General features: G+C 43.6%; 2 protein-coding genes across 12 annotated transcripts in view; both read right to left on the bottom strand.

The window, feature by feature from the left end:
• LOC147354859 (zinc finger protein 154-like) overlaps positions 1-5,709 on the bottom strand; it is a 39,008-nt gene extending 33,299 nt beyond the window's left edge. For 6 of the 8 annotated variants that reach the window (XR_015146624.1, XM_086354977.1, XM_086354979.1 and 3 more), the window contains exons 1-2: positions 4,675-5,709; positions 3,232-3,358 (exon numbers count right to left, since the gene is read on the bottom strand). Coding sequence is in view for 7 of the 8 variants with exons in the window: in XM_086354977.1 (XP_086211103.1) it covers positions 3,232-3,358; positions 4,675-4,707 (160 nt within the window). In the remaining variant the exon portion in view is untranslated. Of the gene's footprint in view, positions 1-870; positions 1,042-1,572; positions 2,543-3,231; positions 3,359-4,674 lie in introns of those variants that run through there. The other 2 variants (XM_086354974.1, XM_086354973.1) reach the window with 2 other exon arrangements.
• A 5,980-nt stretch (positions 5,710-11,689) lies between these two features.
• Positions 11,690-18,221, bottom strand: part of LOC147354857 (uncharacterized) — a 27,255-nt gene continuing 20,723 nt past the window's right edge. For all 4 annotated transcript variants that reach the window (XR_015146629.1, XM_086355013.1, XM_086355012.1 and 1 more), the window contains one exon: positions 11,690-14,372. Coding sequence is in view for 3 of the 4 variants with exons in the window: in XM_086355013.1 (XP_086211139.1) it covers positions 12,574-14,372 (1,799 nt within the window). In the remaining variant the exon portion in view is untranslated. The remainder of the gene's footprint in view (positions 14,373-18,221) is intronic.

The raw sequence follows: 18,221 nt of genomic DNA, 5'->3' as shown, positions 1-18,221 counted from the left end.
CACTGCGACACTAAACAACAGATTTTGAATGTAGATGAAACAGTCTTATGCTGGAAGAAGATGTCATCTAGGATTTTCACAGTGAGAGAGAAGTCAATGCCTGGCTTCAAAGGATAAGCTAAACTCTCTCGTTAGGGGCTAATGCAGCTGGTGACTAGATGTTGAAGCCAATGCTCTTTGATCTGAAAATCTTGGGCCCTAAAGCATTATGCTAGATTTACTCTTCATATACTCTATAAACGGGACAACAAAGCCCGGACGACAGCGCATAGATTTATAATATGGTTTACTGAATAATTTAAGACTACTGTTGAGACCTACTGCTCTGAAACAAAGATTGTTTTCAAAATATTACTGTTCACTGAAAATGTACCCAGTCGCCCAAGAGCTCTGATGGAGATGTACATTAATGTTGTTTCCATGCCTAGTATGACAACATCCATTCTGTAGCCCATGGATCAAGTAGACTAGACTGCCAACCTTAAGAAATACATTTCATAAGGCTATAGACACCATAGATAAGAATTCCTCTAATTGTTGTTGTTGTTTAGTCTCTAAGTCACATCTGACTCTTTTTTGACCCCCGTGGACTGTAGCCTACCAGGCTCCTCTTTCCATGGGATTTCCCAGGCAAGAATACTAGAGTGAGTTGCCATTTCCTTTTCCAGGGGATCTTCCCAATCCAGGGATCAAACCCATGTCTCCTACGTTGGCACTTGGAATCTTTACCACTGAGCACTTGGGAAGGCCTGATTCCTCTCATATATCCAGGTCAAGTAAATTGAAAACCTTCTGGAAAGGATTCATCATTCTAGATGCCATTAAGAATATTTATGAACCATGGGAAAAGATCAACATATCAACACTAACAGGATCTGGAGAAAAGTTGATTGAAGACCAGTCTCATGGGTGACTTTGAGGGGTTCAAGACTTCAGTGAAGGAAGTAACTGTAGATGTGGTGGAAAATACAAGAGAACTAGAATTAGAATGGAGCTAGAAGAGAACTGAATTGCTGCACTCTCAGAACAAAACTTTAACAGATGAGAAAAGAAAATGACTTCTTGAGATGGAGTATACTGGTGAAAGTGCTGTGAACAATGTTGGAATGATAATAAAGGATTTAGAATATTACATAAACTTAGTTGATAAAGCAGCAATAGGGTTTGACAAGATTGATTCCAACCTTGAAACAATTTCTACTGTGTGCAAAATGCTATCAAACAGCATTCCATACTACAGAGAAATCATTCATGAAAGGAAGAGTCCATTCATGCGAGAAATTTCATCGTCTTATGTGAAAACATTGCCATAGCCACCCCAGCCTTCAGCAACCTGATTAATCAGCACCTCGATCAGTCAAAATTAAGGGAAGACCCTCCATGAGCAAAAAGATACAGCTCAGATGACAGTTAACATTTTTCTAGCAATGAAGACTTCTCTTTAACTAAAGTATATTTGTTGTCATTTTATATATAATGCTATTGCACACTTAGGCTACTGCACAGTGTGAACGTAACACTTACATTCACTGGGAAACAAAACTTTGTCACTTGCTTTAGGGTCATACTCACTTTTTATTGTGGTGGTCTGGAACCAAACCTGCAATATCTGTGAGGTTTGCCTTGCCTGTATCTGTACACGAATAAATGGATAGTCTGGTAGTTATACATACTGGAGTTATCACTCAGCCAAAAAAGGAAAGCATGCATTGCTGAACCTGGAGGGCTTAACACAAAGTAAAATAAGCCAGAGAAAAACAAATACTGTATGACTGAATGAATGAAAGTCGCTCAGTCATGTCTGATTCTTTGTGACCCCATGGACCACAGCCCACCAGACTCCTCTGTCCATGGAATTCTCCAGGCAAGAATATTGGAGTGGGTAGCCACTTCTTTCTCCAGGGGATCTTTCCAACCCAGGGATCGAACCCAGGGCTCCTGCACTGCAGACAGATTCTTTACCATCTGAGCCACGAGGGAAGCCCAAATACTGTATGCTATCACTTATATATGGAATCTTGAAAAAGAGAGTTGAAAGCACAGAAACAAAGAATGGGGGCTCAGGTCTACAGAAAATGGTGGTTGGTTATAAGGTGAATAAGCTCTGGGGATCTAATATAGCACAGAGACTATAGTTAATAATGCTCAATTGTACACCTCAAATGTGCTAAGAGAGTAGATCTAAGTGTTCTCACACATATGAAAAAGGTAAATAGATCAGGAAACAGATATGTTAATTAACTTTATTATAGCCCTCATTTCATAATACGTGTGTATATATATAAAATCATAACACTGTATACTTTTTTTTTTTTTTTGGCTGTCTTCATTCATGACACCATCTGTCATGAATGAGATAGATGAAACCATAAGCATTCTCTGAGAACCCACAATTCAGTTCACATCTTCACATCTATTCCAGTCATCCTCCCCCAGAGTTCACCACCTCAAGGTTTATGGGATCTTAGTTCCCCAAACAGGAATTGAACCCAGGCCACAGCAACGAAAGAACTAATCCTAATAACAGGACCATCAGGGAACTCCCTGTACACTTTAAATGTATACAGTACTGTTAATTATAACGCAATAAGAGAAAAGCAAAAAAGAGATCTAAACACTACAGACAGAACCATAAAGGATATCCTTGAAAAACAGCCCATGATCCAGGTTATGACCATGACAATGCCTTCAACTCTTGGCATACAGAGACATGAGGAAATGTGAGATAATAAAAGGGAACAAAACCAGGAACACAGAAGTGCCATGGATCTGGATACACCACCTGGTCAGGTAAAAGGGAAGGAAGATGCAATCCATTAGCCTCACTGCAAGATTGCTGACTTCAAATATATCCATATGAGGGTTGAGTACAGAAATCCCTATGCTTATTCAATTATTAGTATTGAAATAGTTTCAATACTATATATATTTCATATATATATATAGATATTTCAATAATATATCAGTATCTCATTTAATTCTTACAATGACCCTGTAAAGAAAACAGTAATATTATTTCCTTCTTTTTGGAAATAATAATTGGGGCTACAAGGCGAGACAAGGGCAGTGCAAACAACCCAGCCCTACCTATCAAAACAACTAACCAGAAAGCCGAGGAAACAAACAGTGCCCAAGGTGCATGTGTTTGAACAGAGCACGCCTTGAGGAAAGGAGGGTGAGGCAAGATCCAGAGCCTAGCCCAGGTCAGTCTGGGGAGGGTGACAGTCTTACCCAGTGAGGATATAAGTGCATAGTTCTCCACCATCACATCATGGTACAGGCGTCTCTGAGCCGCATCAAGGAGCTTCCATTCCTTCCAACTAAAGGACAGGGCAACGTCCTCAAAGGTCACACCACCCTGTCATGAATGAGATAGCTGAAACCATAAACATTCTCTCTCTGAAAACCCACAATCCATCTCACACATCTATTCCAGTCATCTTCCCCCATAGTTCGTCCACTCAGGGTCTGGTGCCAGTGATGCCTGATGTCTCTTCACTGTCCCGTTAATCACTGTTGAGCCCTCAGCCACAAAAGGCAGTGCCCAGGAGGGATAAACTCCACCTAAACTCTGGGCCTGGCTTACAGGGCCCCACCCCTCCCACCAGGTAATTCCCCTGAGGACTCCCACTTTGTGCCTCTAAGACACAGCCAAACATGGTCTCATTGTTACCCTTAAGTCCCCAGCACCAGGGCCTGTGGGCCCTCAATTTGCACTTCCTCTTGATGTGCACATCAGCTGACCAAAACTCCTTCACATCTTCAGACCCCACAGTTGCACTCTCGCAGCTCTCCCACCACCCTGCCCCACATCACAGGCATCTCTGTGGACTCACCTATGTACCTGGAATATGACATCCAGAGCATGCTTAACAAAATCAAACATGATCTAGTATTATCCCAGAACTCTGAGGGCTCCCACACCCAGAGAAGTCCTGAATGCTGTTTTGAAGCACTGCCTACTTTCCCTCTGAACTTTGTTTCAGTATTAGCCACCCAGAACCAGAGAGGGGCTGGGACATCCTCTCCCGCTTTAGGTAGGTTCCATATGTGCCTTTTCAACCTTCAGGACCTGGGGGGAAAGGAAGGCAACCATGGCTGGGCTCAATGCGTATCACCTCGCCTGTATCCCCACCTGGCACTGGAACCTAGTGACGTCAACCTAACTAACCTCTGCGCTCAGTGCTCAGTGCTGCCTCTTAGCAGACCCTGAGACCTCAGACGAAGACTCAACTTCCTGTGTCTTTCTCTGTCACCCCATTCCAGTACGTTCCTTCTCGGAGTAGGTTTTTGAAAACTTTTAAAGCCCTGACAGTGTTCCTTGTCCATTCAAAACTCTCCATGGTTCCCAAGTCCCTCAGAATAAAGGAACAACCTCTCTCTGCCAGGCCAGGCCTGATTTCACCTCACACTCTTGTTTACTGCACATATAAGACGGACCCAGGTTTCCCCATCCTCCTGCCTCAGTCCGACCTCCAAGCCTCTGCGCCTGGGGGTCCCTCCGCCTGTCACCCTCTCCCACGAGCCATCACACTGTCAGACACAGGGCCCCACCCACGACCGCCCCACCGTCCTAGATCCCGCGGCTGCGGGCGCTTGAGCTGGAGCCTCGCGCTCGGAGCTTTAGTGTCTGGTGGGGTGAGGGCGGTGCAGGCCCGGAGATCGAGCGTTTACCTGAGGCGGGTCCCTCAGCGCCGCCGCCGCCATCGGACTCTGGCCGGAGCGGGTCCGGAAGCGGCCTGAGAACTCGGGCACAGCAGGGCCTCTCCTGGGCCTAGAGCGGGTCACCCCGGGCGGCGTCGCCGAGTCTCAGATCTGGCTCTGTGCAGCGGGTACAGGCTCTCCTCTCGGACCCTCTTGGTGCGGCGACCTAGATCCCGACACAACGGTCTGCAGCCGGAAAGGACCCAACGGGCGCGAAAAAATCACTGCCCCAACGACGACGCCGGAAGTCCCTCCCCAAAGCGAGACGCTGGCGCAGGAATCCCTCGCTCTGATTGGTCTTTGCCTCTTAATGGAAGCTTCTCGGCATGCCCTCTTCTGGGTTTCTCGCTCTAGAGGCGCAGTGAACGGAGTTATTGTTCATCTGAAGCATTGGTTTTGCAACCCCCTGAGGGACCGTGGCATCCACTCCCAGGTGGCACAGTGGTAAACAATCGGCCAACCAGTGCAGGCTTCGATCCCTGGGTCGGGAAGATCCCCTGGAGACGGAAAGGGCAACCCACTCCAGTTATTCTTGCCTGGGAAATCCCATGTACAGAGGGGCCTGGCGCGGACTACAGTCCAAGGAGTCGCGAAGAGTCGGAGGCGACTGAGCACACACGTAAGCTAAAACGACTAGGGAGGAACGCTGGACTGCTGCTGCTGCTAAGTCGCTTCAGTCGTGTCCGACTCTGTGCGACCCCATAGACGGCAGCCCACCAGGCTCCCCCGTCCCTGGGATTCTCCAGGCAAGAACACTGGAGTGGGTTGCCATTTCCCTCTCCAATGCATGAAAGTGAAAAGTGAAAGGGAAGTCGCTCAGTCGTGTCCGACTCTGCGCGACCCCACGGACTGCAGCCCACCAGGCTCCTCCATCCATGGGATTTTCCAGGCAAAAGTACTGGAGTTGGGTGCCATTGCCTTCTTCGAAGGAGGAACACTGGACAGTGGTTCTTATACCCCAAAGGAGGGAAAGGCTTTGCTTGTTGGCGAAAAGATACTATTTCAGACTCCATGAAACAGCCAGCTCATATGTGTGTGCTCATTCGCTTCAGTCGTGTCCGGCTCTGCGACCCCGTGGACTGTAACCCGCCAGACTCCTCTGTCCATGGCATTCTCCAGGCAAGAATACTGGACTGGGTAGCCATGCCCTGCTCCAGGGGATCTTCCTGATCCAGGGATCGAACTCTTGTCTCAGGGTTCAAACCACCTGCATTGGCAGGTGAATTCTTTACCACTAGCGCCACCACCTGGGAAGCACCAATATACAAGATGATTTATCCTAGATAATCCAATCACTTAGTGAGTCCCTAGTTGGCTCCAGAGGCCAAAAATGAGATTTTTGACTCAGAGGCTGAATCCTGCCTTTTCACTTCAGAGGCAGAATCCCAACTTGTGCATGCTCTTACCAGGGTGCACCAAAGTTATGGACACGGGTTTCTCTGACAGGACAAGGGAAGGACAGGGAAGCCTGGCATGCCGCAGCCCATAGAGTTGCAAAGAGTTGGACACAACTGGGCGACTGAACCACCACTGGATGCATGAGTGACGGATGGTGGGGTACTACTGGCTAAGTTGGAGAGCCTGTGGATCCCCATGAACTGCGCTGCCTCCCTCAGAAGCCTCCAGGGGCAGATCTGCCAGGAACTCTGGGCAGGGCCTAGCCTTTGGTGATTTTAGAGGGAGAAGCAAGGATTCAGCGCAGAGGGTCCTTTGTGCCTCTCCACAATGGGCAGACACATGCTAGGCGTCTCCTGCGGCCCCTGTACCATCCCAGCCTCCCCAACTGACATTTTGGATCTGGCACTCTCTACTGTGCTCCTCCATCACCACTGTACCCGTATTCCTCCTCCTGAGATACAACCTTAGATCACAGGTGTCCCCACAGACTTGATACATGTCCCTCCTAAGGTATAGAGCAAAGAGTGCATGCCCCAGGCCCCTGCCCTGTACACTCCCACCCCAGTTCTTGAGACCCTGCCCCAACCAGGAGTGAGTAGTGGCCCTGAAGTCCAAGTGTCTGGAAAAGCAGCCAAACGTGGTGAGATCCACAGAAGGTAAAAGCAGTTGCAAATAGTCAACAGTTACAGAAAGGGAGAGATAAAGAGTTTTGGAGAGTTTGGTGTAAGAAGCCCTTGCAAAGTAACCAGTGAGTCAGACGGGGCAACTCAGAATAGCATGACCACTCAGATACCCTGACGCTAAAAAGGTCAGGCCAGTGAGGGTTTCCAGGGATGCTCCAGTGTGTTCAGGGACACGCCTACCCTCTGGTCAGTAAGTTATGTCTTTGAGGCCTCTGAGCGTCCAGTCAGGTCATGGTGCCCTGAGCTGTTGCCTGCCTGCCTTGTAAAGTCTCCTCCTGCACATGTGCAGTTTTCCACCAAAAGCCTGGTGGAACTTGGGTAGAATTTTTCAGCTCCACAGGACTTCCCTGGCAGTCCAGTGGCTTCACACTTCCAGGACAGTTAGGCCCTACTCTATAGCACAAGGAACTCTGCTCAATGTCATATGGCAGCCTGGATGGGAGGGGAGTTTGGGGGAGCATGGATACATGTATACTGTATGGCTGAGTCCCTTCACTGTTCACATGAAACTATCACAACATTCTTAATCAGCTATACTCTACTACAAAATAGAAAGTTCAAAAAAATAAAAGACTCTATGCTTCCATGCAGGGGGTGCGGGTTCCATCCCTGGTTAGGAAACTAAGATCCCACAGGCCACATGGCACAGCCAAATACAAACACATATACACACAAAGAAAGTTTCAGCTCCTTCTCTGACCACATTCCAAATTAGTGGTGATTGGGAAACCCTATAAAGTAAGACTACATTTGTTGTATTATTGAATACCTGGGTTTAAGTAATGGAGGTCATGTTTATAAGGCAGACTGACCTTAAATATGTGTGGGATGTGGTCATGACATTGTGCATAACTCAGAAAATTTGAAGAAAAATGAGGAAATATCCTACCTGTATTAAAAACAATGATTCCATATGGCAAATGTTACTCATTTAAGAAAGAGTAAAATTCCACATGTCTTTGCTGTTTCAGTGTCTTATTTGTAAATGAATTGGGAAACTGTCATAATGCATATTTAAAAATAGCAAATAAGAAGTGAAACAGCACAGAAACAGATATACAGGTGGCAAAGACTTGCAAAGTGCTCAAAACCACAAATCATTAAAAAATGCAATTAAAGTCACACTGAGATGGCACTCTGTATGTGCATGCTCAGTCACTCAGTCATATCCAACTCTTTGTGACCACTGGACTGCAGCCCACCAATCTCCATTGTCCATGGGATTCTCTAGGCAAGAATACTGGCATGGGTTGCCATTTCCTCCTCCAGGGGATCCTCCCAACCTAGGGATCAAACTCGTGTCTCCTGAATTGCAGGTGGATTCTTTACCACTAGGCCACTGGGGAAGCCTCGAGATAGCACTATTTAGTTTTTAAAAAGGGCTGCTATAAATCATATCAAGCATTAGCAGGGATGTAGAAGAAGCATACTGCTAGTTAATATGCCAAAAAAAAAAGTACAATCATTTTAGATCTATCCTGTAACTCAGACATCCCAGTTTAAGTACTGACACAAAATCAAAGAAACACACATCCATGTGAACTAACACAAATGTTTGTAACAGGTTTACTTCCAATAGTCACAGCCTAGAAATAACCTGAAGAACCATAAAGAGATGGATAAGTAAATCAACAGTGGCATATCCAAAGATAAGAATATTACTCAGGGAAAAAAAGAGATACCCATATCTCAAAGTAATTACAAAACAAACAAAACCAGGAAAAAAAAAAAAAAAGAACAGCTTAGTCCCATGACATAAGAAAATGCAAAGGTTATCTATTATAAGGGAGAGTAAACGGTTACCTGGAGAGGTGGGAAAGCAAGAAGAGATGATAAAAAGACATGAGGTAAATACACCATGACAGATCTGGTCATTATCAAGAGTAGGATGATGTTTTCAGAGGTCTGTACATTGGTCAAAATTTGTAAAACTGTGTATTTTACTTATAAGCTGTTAATTACATGAAAATTGTATCCTTATAAAGCTTTAAAAACTGGCTCAAGAAAAAAAACACAACAAAAAGCCCATGTCCCACTCTTTACGGAAAACAGGCTAAGAAACCCTGTACTGACTCCAGCACCTTTCTCCTTATGCCCTCTGGAAGGCCAGTCTTGTCTGAGTAGCAGCAAATACAGGGAGCTACGAACATCTCTATCCATCAGGAGGAGTGCCACACTAGCCAAGAGCCACATCCTCGGAATATGAAACCTCTTCCCTTTTTTCCTCCCTGCATGGTAAGGGCCTTGAGGTGAACATCACTGAGAGGCTACAGCGATCCTCAAAGCCTAATTTCCCTGACAGCATCCTTAGCTACATAAGACAGGCGTGCCCACAAGTCCTGAGGTTTGCAGGATCTGTGATCTTGCAGAGTCACAGAAACATTGCTGGCTACACTTTTGCTTTATTTTGGCGACACTTTGAGGTTTAAGGGATTTTAGTTCCCCAACCAGGGATTGAACCAGGGCCCTTGGCAGTGAAATCGTGTAAGTCCTAACCACTGGGCCACCAGGGAATTCCCTCTAGCTACATTTTTAGAAGAGGTACATTTCATCTAATTGGCTGCAGTCTTCTACACTATATACCAGAGTTTCCATACTTATTATGGTTCCCCTTACAACTGTTCTGTATCTATCAGGGTTCTCTTACAACCAATGACAACCAGTGGATTGTGGCCATCAAGGAATGTGGATCTTTGTAGACCTCGGGAAGACATTCTGACAACAGTGGTGGGAATCTCTGTGATCTTAACTCCAAGTAAGAGAAAAAAAAAATGATGTGGTTCTCAGAACCACTCCCCTTCCTTAACAGTCATCTGAGACTCATAAAAAATACAGCATACAGGCTCCAAATGAGAGAAAGTCCTTCAGTCTTTCCTAGGAGGCTCTGGGCAGTAATGCAAATTTGGTCAAAACCACAAAGTTACTTCCTGCCATGATGCTGCCCCTCCTCAGGTACAGCACGTAAGATCTATAAAAATTTCTCCCCTCCTTCCTGCCTGTAGACTAGAAATCTGTACTAGTTTCTAAACTACCCTACACAGGAACAGAACTGTCAAGATTAAGGAAGACTTCAACGGTAAGGCCTTTAGTTACTGTTCAAAGCAATGTGTAGCTGAGCTCTGGAGTCCAGGACTTGCAAGCTGGACATACTCATCACAAGTATCCACGACACCAACACGTCCCTTAAAACTGTCGTCCTTTTTGGAGCACTACCAGCAAACTCAAATGACGTTCTATGGGTCAGTGTTGGGTTAGGTCTATGCCCAACACTGTAGAGGACGGAAAGACCCCCTAGGGCTCAGGTAACTCCTGATTTGGCCAATACATGGGAGGACAGAGTTCAATTTCCCTGAGCACACTATGTGGACTGCGAGGTGGTAGGTGTGAGATGGCCTTGACCACAGAGATGGCTTAAATTGAAGAAAGTAGGGAAAACCACTAGACCATTCAGGTATGACCTAAATAAAACCCCTTATTATTATACAGTGGAAGTGAGAAATAGATTTAAGGGACTAGATCTGATAGGTAAGACTGCCTGATGAACTATGGACGGAGGTTCGTGACACTGTACAGGAGACAGGGATCAAGACCATCCCCATGGAAAAGAAATGCAAAAAAGCAAAATGGCTGTCTGGGGACGCCTTACAAATAGCTGTGAAAAGAAAAGAAGCGAAAAGCAAAGGAGAAAAGGAAAGATATAAACATCTGATTGCAGAGTTCCAAAGAATAGCAAGGAGAGATAAGAAAGCCTTCCTCAGTGATCAATGCAAAGAAATAGAGGAAAACAACAGAATGGGAAAGACTAGAGATCTCTTCAAGAAAATTAGAGATACCAAGGGAACATTTCATGCAAAGAGGGGCTTGATAAAGGACAGAAATGGTATGGACCTAACAGAAGCAGAAGATATTAAGGTGCAAGAATACACAGAAGAATTGTACAAAAAATATCTTCACGACCAAGATAATCATGATGGTGTGATCACTCACCTAGAGCCAGACATCCTGGAATGGGAAGTCAAGTGGGCCTTAGAAAGCATCACTACAAACAAAGCTAGTGGAGGTGATGGAATTCCAGTTGAGCTATTTCAAATCCTGAAAGATGATGCTGTGAAAGTGCTGCACTCAATATGCCAGCAAATTTGGAAAACTCAGCAGTGGCCACAGGACTGGAAAAGGTCAGTTTTCATTCCAATCCCAAAGAAAGGCAATGCCAAAGAATGCTCAAACTACCACACAATTGCACTCATCACACATGCTAGTAAAGTAATGCTCAAAATTCTCCAAGCCAGGCTTCAGCAATATGTGAACCGTGAACTTCTAGATGTTCAAGCTGGTTTTAGAAAAGGCAGAGAAACCAGAGATCAAATTGCCAACATCCGCTGGATCATGAAAAAAGGAAGAGAATTCCAGAAAAACATCTATTTCTGCTTTATTGACTATGCCAAAGCCTTTGACTGTGTGGATCACAATAAACTGCGGAAAATTCTGAAAGAGATGGGAATACCAGACCACCCGACCTGCCTGTTGAGAAACCTATATGTAGGTCAGGAAGCAACAGTTAGAACTGGACATGGAACAACAGACTGGTTCCAAATAGGAAAAGGAGTACATCAAGGCTGTATATTGTCACCCTGCTTATTTAACCTATATGCAGAGGACATCATGAGAAACACTGGGCTGGAAGAAGCACACGCTGGAATCAAGATTGCTGGGAGAAATATCAATAACCTCAGATATGCAGATGACACCACCCTTATGGCAGAAAGTGAAGAGGAACTAAAAAGCCTCTTGATGAAAGTGAAAGAAGAGAGTGAAAAAGTTGGCCTAAAGCTCAACATTCAGAAAATTAAGATCATGGCATCTGGTCCCATCAATTCATGGCAAATAGATGGGGAAACAGTGGAAACAGTGTCAGACTTTATTTTTTTGGGCTCCAAAATCACTGCAGATGGTGACTGCAGCCATGAAATTACAAGATGCTTACTCCTTGGAAGGAAAGTTATGACCAACCTAGACAGCATATTCAAAAGCAGAGACATTACTTTGCCAACAAAGGTCCATCTAGTCAAGGCTATGGTTTTTCCTGTGGTCATGTATGGATGTGAGAGTTGGACTGTGAAGAAAGCTGAGCGCCGAAGAATTGATGCTTTTGAACTGTGGTGTTGGAGAAGACTCTTGAGAGTCCCTTGGGCTGCAAGGAAATCCAACCAGTCCATTCTAAAGGAGATCAGTCCTGGGTGTTCTTTGGAAGGAATAATGCTAAAGCTGAAACTCCAACACTTTGGCCACCTCGTGCAAAGAGTTGACTCATTGGAAAAGACTCTGATGCTGGGAGGATCAGGGCAGGAGGAGAAGGGGACGACAGAGGATGAGATGGCTGGATGGCATCACCGACTCAATGGACATGGGTTTGGGTGGACTTCAGGAGTTGGTAATGGACAGGGAGGCCTGGTGTGCTGCGATTCATGGGGTCGCAAAGAGTCAGACATGACTGAGCAACTTAACTGAACAGAGATGGCAGTGACATAAATGTGGCAAGAACTCTGGATAGGTTGGAGAGTGCAACACAGTCACACAGGCTTGACACATAACCAGGGCTTCTCTCACTGTTTATGCACAGATGGATGAAAGTCAATTAAGACAGATTGGCTCCTCAGAAAGTTTCCTCCAGTGCCCATAAACTGAATGCTGAAACCACATTTCCTGCCTATCTGTGCCTTTGTGTGAACTCTGATGTTGAAAGGGGTTAGATTTTTCCTACAAAAGATATTCCACATTCAGTGCACTCTTAAGGCCTTTCTCCAATATGACCTTTCTGATGACAACGCAATTTGGATGTGGTAATAAAAGATTTTCCGCATTCACTGCACACGTAAGGTCTTTCTCCAGTGTGAACTCTCTGATGATAATGGAGAGTGGAACTACAAGTAAAAGATTTACCACATTCACTGCACTCATAAGGCCTTTCTCCTGTGTGAATTCTCTGGTGTATTATGAGGTTATTTCTTTGGATAAAGGATTTCCCACATTCACTACACTCATATGGTCTTTCTCCAGAATGAACTCTTTGATGATAATGGAGGTCAGACCTAGAGATAAAAGATTTCCCACATTCACTGCACTCATAGGGTCTTTCTCCAGTGTGAGCTCTCTGATGATAACGAAGGCTGGAGCTAAAGGTAAAAGATTTCCCACATTCATTGCACACATAAGGCCTTTCTCCTGTGTGAATTCGCTGGTGTAAGATGAGGTTATTTCTTCGATTAAAGGACTTCCCACATTCACTGCACTCAAAAGGCCTTTCTCCGGTGTGGACTCTCCAGTGTTGAATGAGTGTCCACCTATTGTTAAAAGACTTCCCACATTCAGTGCACTTAAAAGGCTTTTCACCAGTGTGGGCTTTCTGGTGTTGATTCAATTGGGATCCATACTTAAACAATTTCCCACACTCAGTACACTCATAAGGCCTTTCTCCTGTGTGAACTCTCTGATGTTGAATGAGAACCCACCTATTGTTAAAAGATTTTCCACATTCACTACATTCATAAGGCCTTTCTCCAGTGTGAACTCTTTGATGATAATGGAGGTTAGAGCTAGTGGTAAAAGTCTTCCCACATTGACTGCATGCATAAGGCCGTTCTCCTGTGTGAGATCTCTGATGATACCTGAGGGCAGGCCTAGAGACAAAAGATTTCTCACAGTCACTACACTCATAAGGCCTTTCTCCTGTGTGAGATCTCTGATGGTAAGTGAGGGCTGAGCTAGAGGTAAAAGATTTCGAACATTCACTACAAACATAACTGTTTTCTCCACTGTGCCATGTGTGGGGAGAAATGAGGACAGATTTGTGGCTTAAGAATTTCCCACATTTGCTGCACTTGTACTGCATTGCCCCAGTCTGAATGCTTTGATGTTGACACAGGGATGAGCTTTGCCTGAAGGATTTTCCAGATTCACCACACACATGAATCCATTCTCCAGCGTGGACTCTCTGGTGCACAACAAATGAGGATTTGTACCTGAATGCTTTCCCACATTCACTGCACACAAAACAAGGTCTGCCAGTGCGGACACCCTCGTCCTGAACAAATGTACGTGGGGGACTAAGGGCTTTCTTGCATTCTTCCCATGTGTGATGACTTTTCCTGCCATTTGAGGTTGACTCGCACTGGGTGACTATGTTTGGCTTCTTCACAGCTTGTTGCTGCAGGTGAACCATGATGGTCAGGAAGTCCTTTTCAAAATCCCTGCAGGTAAATGGCTTCTGTGACACATGGAAGCTGCAGCTCTTCACAAACGAGGCCTTGTCCACACTGCTTCTGAGGGTTTTCTCTCCCATGTGCTGCTCCGGGTGCTGCTGAAAGTTTGCACTAAAACAGAAGTGTTTCACACACGCTCCACACCTCAACAGTTTCTGGATGTGTTGTGTTTCATGGTGCTCAGCCAAGCGGAAAACTGGACCACAAATCTCACAAGGGTTCATCTTCTGAGTAGACAAAGCTGCCTTCGGAGTCCTAGCCTGTGACACTTGTAGAGAAGTGATCTGTTCAGAAGGTGCCTCTGCATTCTCTGTTCCACAGCAGCAACCTGAACAGAAAGAAATGCAGGTGAAGTACATATTGACTACAGGGAAGGGTCAAGCTCATCACAAATTTGCATCTGCATCAACAACAAAACAGCCAGAAAACAATAAACAGTGGCCACGATTTCCCTGGAGATCCAGTGGTTAAAACTTCACCTTCCAATACAGGGAGTGTGGGTTCAATCCCTGGTAGGGGAGCTAATATCCCACATGCCTCTGTCAAAAAACCAAAACAGAAAACAGAAACAATACTGTAACAAATTATATAAAGACTTTAAAAATAGTCCACATCAAAATCTTAAAACAAAAACAGCAATCAAATTAGACCGAATTTTATGTTGTCAAAAAAAGACTCACACATCAGTACTAAGGACACACAGAGCTCAAAATGAAGGCAACATAAAGATACTCCATGCAAATGGAAAACTGGAAGTCAGCATAAATACTGTATAGCTTCAGACAAAACAAACATTAAGTGAAAAACTGCCACAAAAGACAAATGATATGATATCATGATATAATGATAAAAGAGTTAATCAAGGGTCTATAACAATAGTCAGTGTATCTGCATTGAACATCGTAGCATGAAAATGTATGCATCAAATGTTAACCAATCTAAAAGCAGGATAACAACCCAGTAACAAGGGATGTCATAGAACTCTCCTGCTGGTCTGGTGGTTAGGAATTTACCTTGCCATGCAGGGGACAGGGGTTTGATCCCTAGTAAGGTAATTAAGATCTCACATGCTACAGAGCTACTAAGCTGGCATGCTACAATTTCTGAGCCCATGAGTTCCAGAGCCAGCTCACCACAGTGGAGGGCCTGTGTGCTGTGAATACTGAAGCCCATGTGCCACAACTAGGGAGTCCATGTACCTCAACAAAAGATTTCAAGTGAGGAAACAAAAAAGACCCTGTGTACTGCAACTAAGACCTGACACAGTCAAACAAATAAATAAAATTAGGGGGAAAAAAAAAAAGAGCTAGAGGATTCAATATTCTCCTTTCAACAATAGGTAGATCATCCAGACAGAAATTCAGTAAAAAAACTTTGCACTTGAAAATATACTTTAGATCAAATGGACATATACAAAATATAACGTCCAACTGCAGCAGAATACACATTCTCCTCAACTGCATACAGAACACTGCCCAGAGCAGATCATATGCTATAGGTTATAAAACCAGGTCTAACAAATTTAAGCAGATTGAAATAATATAAAGTATCTTTGCTGACCACAATGGATTGAAGCAAAAAATCAGTAACAAGGAGGAAACTGGGAAAATTCACAAACATGTGGAAATTAAACAACAGAATCATGAAAAAATAATGGATCTCAGAAGAAACCAAAAAATACCTTAGCAGTTCAAAGAGGGAAATTTAGAGCAATAACTGCTTAGTGTAGGCATATATAGGGAAATAAAAATCCTGGCTTCACAGGTGACTTCTACCAAACATTCAAAAAAGATTAAATACCTACCCTTTTCAAACTCTCAAAATATTGGCGAAAGGAATGCTTCCTAGCTCATTTTACAATGGCAACATCACCAGATACCAAAACCAGATGAAGACAACACAGACAAAATTATAGGACAGCATCTCTGATAAACACAGATGCAAAAATCCTGAACAAAATATTAACTCTGAATTAAGTGGGTAAAGAAGGAACATACCTCAACATAATAAAAGCCATAGATGGAAAATCCTTCAGCTGACATCAAGCTCAATGGTGAAATGTCAAAAGCTATCCCTCTAAAATCAGGAACAAGAAAAGGATGTCCACGATCTCCACTCTTATTCGATGTAATATCGAAAGTCCTAGCAAAGAGCAGTCAGGCAAGGGGGAAAAAAAAAAAAAAGGAAAAAAAACGCATCCAAAATGGAAAGGCAGAAGTAAAACTTTCACTATTTGCAGATATCATGGTTTTACACATAGAAAACTCGAAGGACTCCACCAATAATCTATTAGAAATAACCAACAAAGTTGCAGGGTACAAAATCAACATACAAAAAGCAGTTCGATTTCTAAACTTGAACAGTGAGCTAGCAAAAAATTAAAACAATGCCATTTATAATTCCAACAAAAAGAATAAAATACCTAGGAATATTTAACCAAGAAGGATGAAGACCTATACATGAAAAACTCTAAGACATTGTTGAAAGATTGAAAAAGATACAAATGGAAAGAAATTATGTGCTCACTGACTGGATGAATTAACAGTATTAAATTTAAATAAAAAAAAAACAACTTGAAAAAAAATAAAATAAAATGTCCATACTACCTAAAGCAATCTACAGATTGAATGCAATCTCAATCGAAATCCCAAGGACATTTTTCACAGAAATAGAACAAAAAATCTGACAATTTATATATAAAACCACAAAACTTAGCAAGTAGTCAAAGGATTATTATAAAATAAACAAAAAACCTCAAGAAAACAAAGCTAGGGGAATTCCCTAGAGATCTGATGGTTAGGACTCAGCGCTTTCACTGCAATGACCCAGGTTCAATCCCTGGTCAAGGAACTAAGTTGACCTGCTTGCTACAACTAGAGAAAGTCCAAATGCAGTAATGAAGACTCAGCACAGCCAAAAATAAACGGATCTTTAAAAAAAACTTAACCACCCCTCCCCCACCCCCGCACAGGGTGGTCCAGTGGTTAAGAACCCAACTGCCAATGCATGGGACACAAGTTTGATCTCTGGTGCAGAAAGATTCCATATGCTGAAGGGTGACTGAGCCCATGCGCCACAACTAGTGAAGCCCACTTGCCCTAGAGCCTGTGCTCCACAGCAGAAGAAGACACTGCAATCAGAAGCCTATGCATCTTTGAATCAGTTCCAATGAGGTGGATGAAACTCGAGTCTATTATACAGAGTGAAGTAAGTCACAAAGAAAAACACCAATACAGTATATTAACACATATATATGGAGTTTAGAAAGATGGTAACGATGACCCTATATGCGAGACAGCAAAAGAGACACAGATGTAAAGAACAGACTGCTGGACTCCATGGGAGAAGGTGAGGGTAGGATGATTTGAGAGAATAGCATTGAAACATGTATATTATATGTGAAACAGATTGCCAGTCCAGGTTTGATGCATGAGACAGGGTACTCACGGCTGGTGCACTGGGATGACCCTGAGGGATGGGATGGGGAGGGAGGTGGGAGGGGGGTTCAGGATGGGGAACACATGTACACCCATGGCTGATTCATGTCAATGTATGGCAAAACCCACTACAATATTGTAAAATAATTAGCCGCCAATTAAAAAAAAAAAGAAGCCCATGCATCACAACTAGAGTAGCCCCCACTGATCTCAACTAGAGAAACCTCACACACAGCAACAAAAACTCAGTGCAGCCAAAAATGATTTCTTTTTAAAATGAGGGGTAACACGCTAGCAAGGACACACAGAAAAGGGAACCATTGCACATGGTTGCAAATAATGTACATTAACGTAGTCATGGAAAATACCACAAATATTCATCAAAATATTGAAAGCAGAACTACCATATTATCAAACACACCAACTTCTGGGTATATATCCCAAGGAACAAAACCAGTATCTTCATGAAACAGGTGCATGTGCATATTCATTGCAGGATTATTCAAAAGAGCCAAGATACAGAAACATTTTAAAGTGTTCATTACTGGATGAAGTGATAAAATATGGTACACACACAAACATGTACCAACTTTCCCATGATTATGTGTGCAGGAATATTCAGACAAGAAAAAGGAAAAACTGCCACTTGCAACAAGCATGGGCCTAGAGGACATTATGCTAAATGAAACAAGCCACAGAGAGAAGAACAAACAGTTTATTAAATATAGAATCTTTAAAAG

This window comes from Bos grunniens, chromosome 18, assembly GCF_055505025.1.
Source record: "Bos grunniens cultivar Pamir isolate PY7600 chromosome 18, Bosgru_T2T1.0, whole genome shotgun sequence".
Taxonomy (NCBI): domain Eukaryota; kingdom Metazoa; phylum Chordata; class Mammalia; order Artiodactyla; family Bovidae; genus Bos; species Bos grunniens.
Note: the sequence above shows the minus strand (reverse complement) of the source record. Positions and strands in the feature narration are given on the sequence as shown.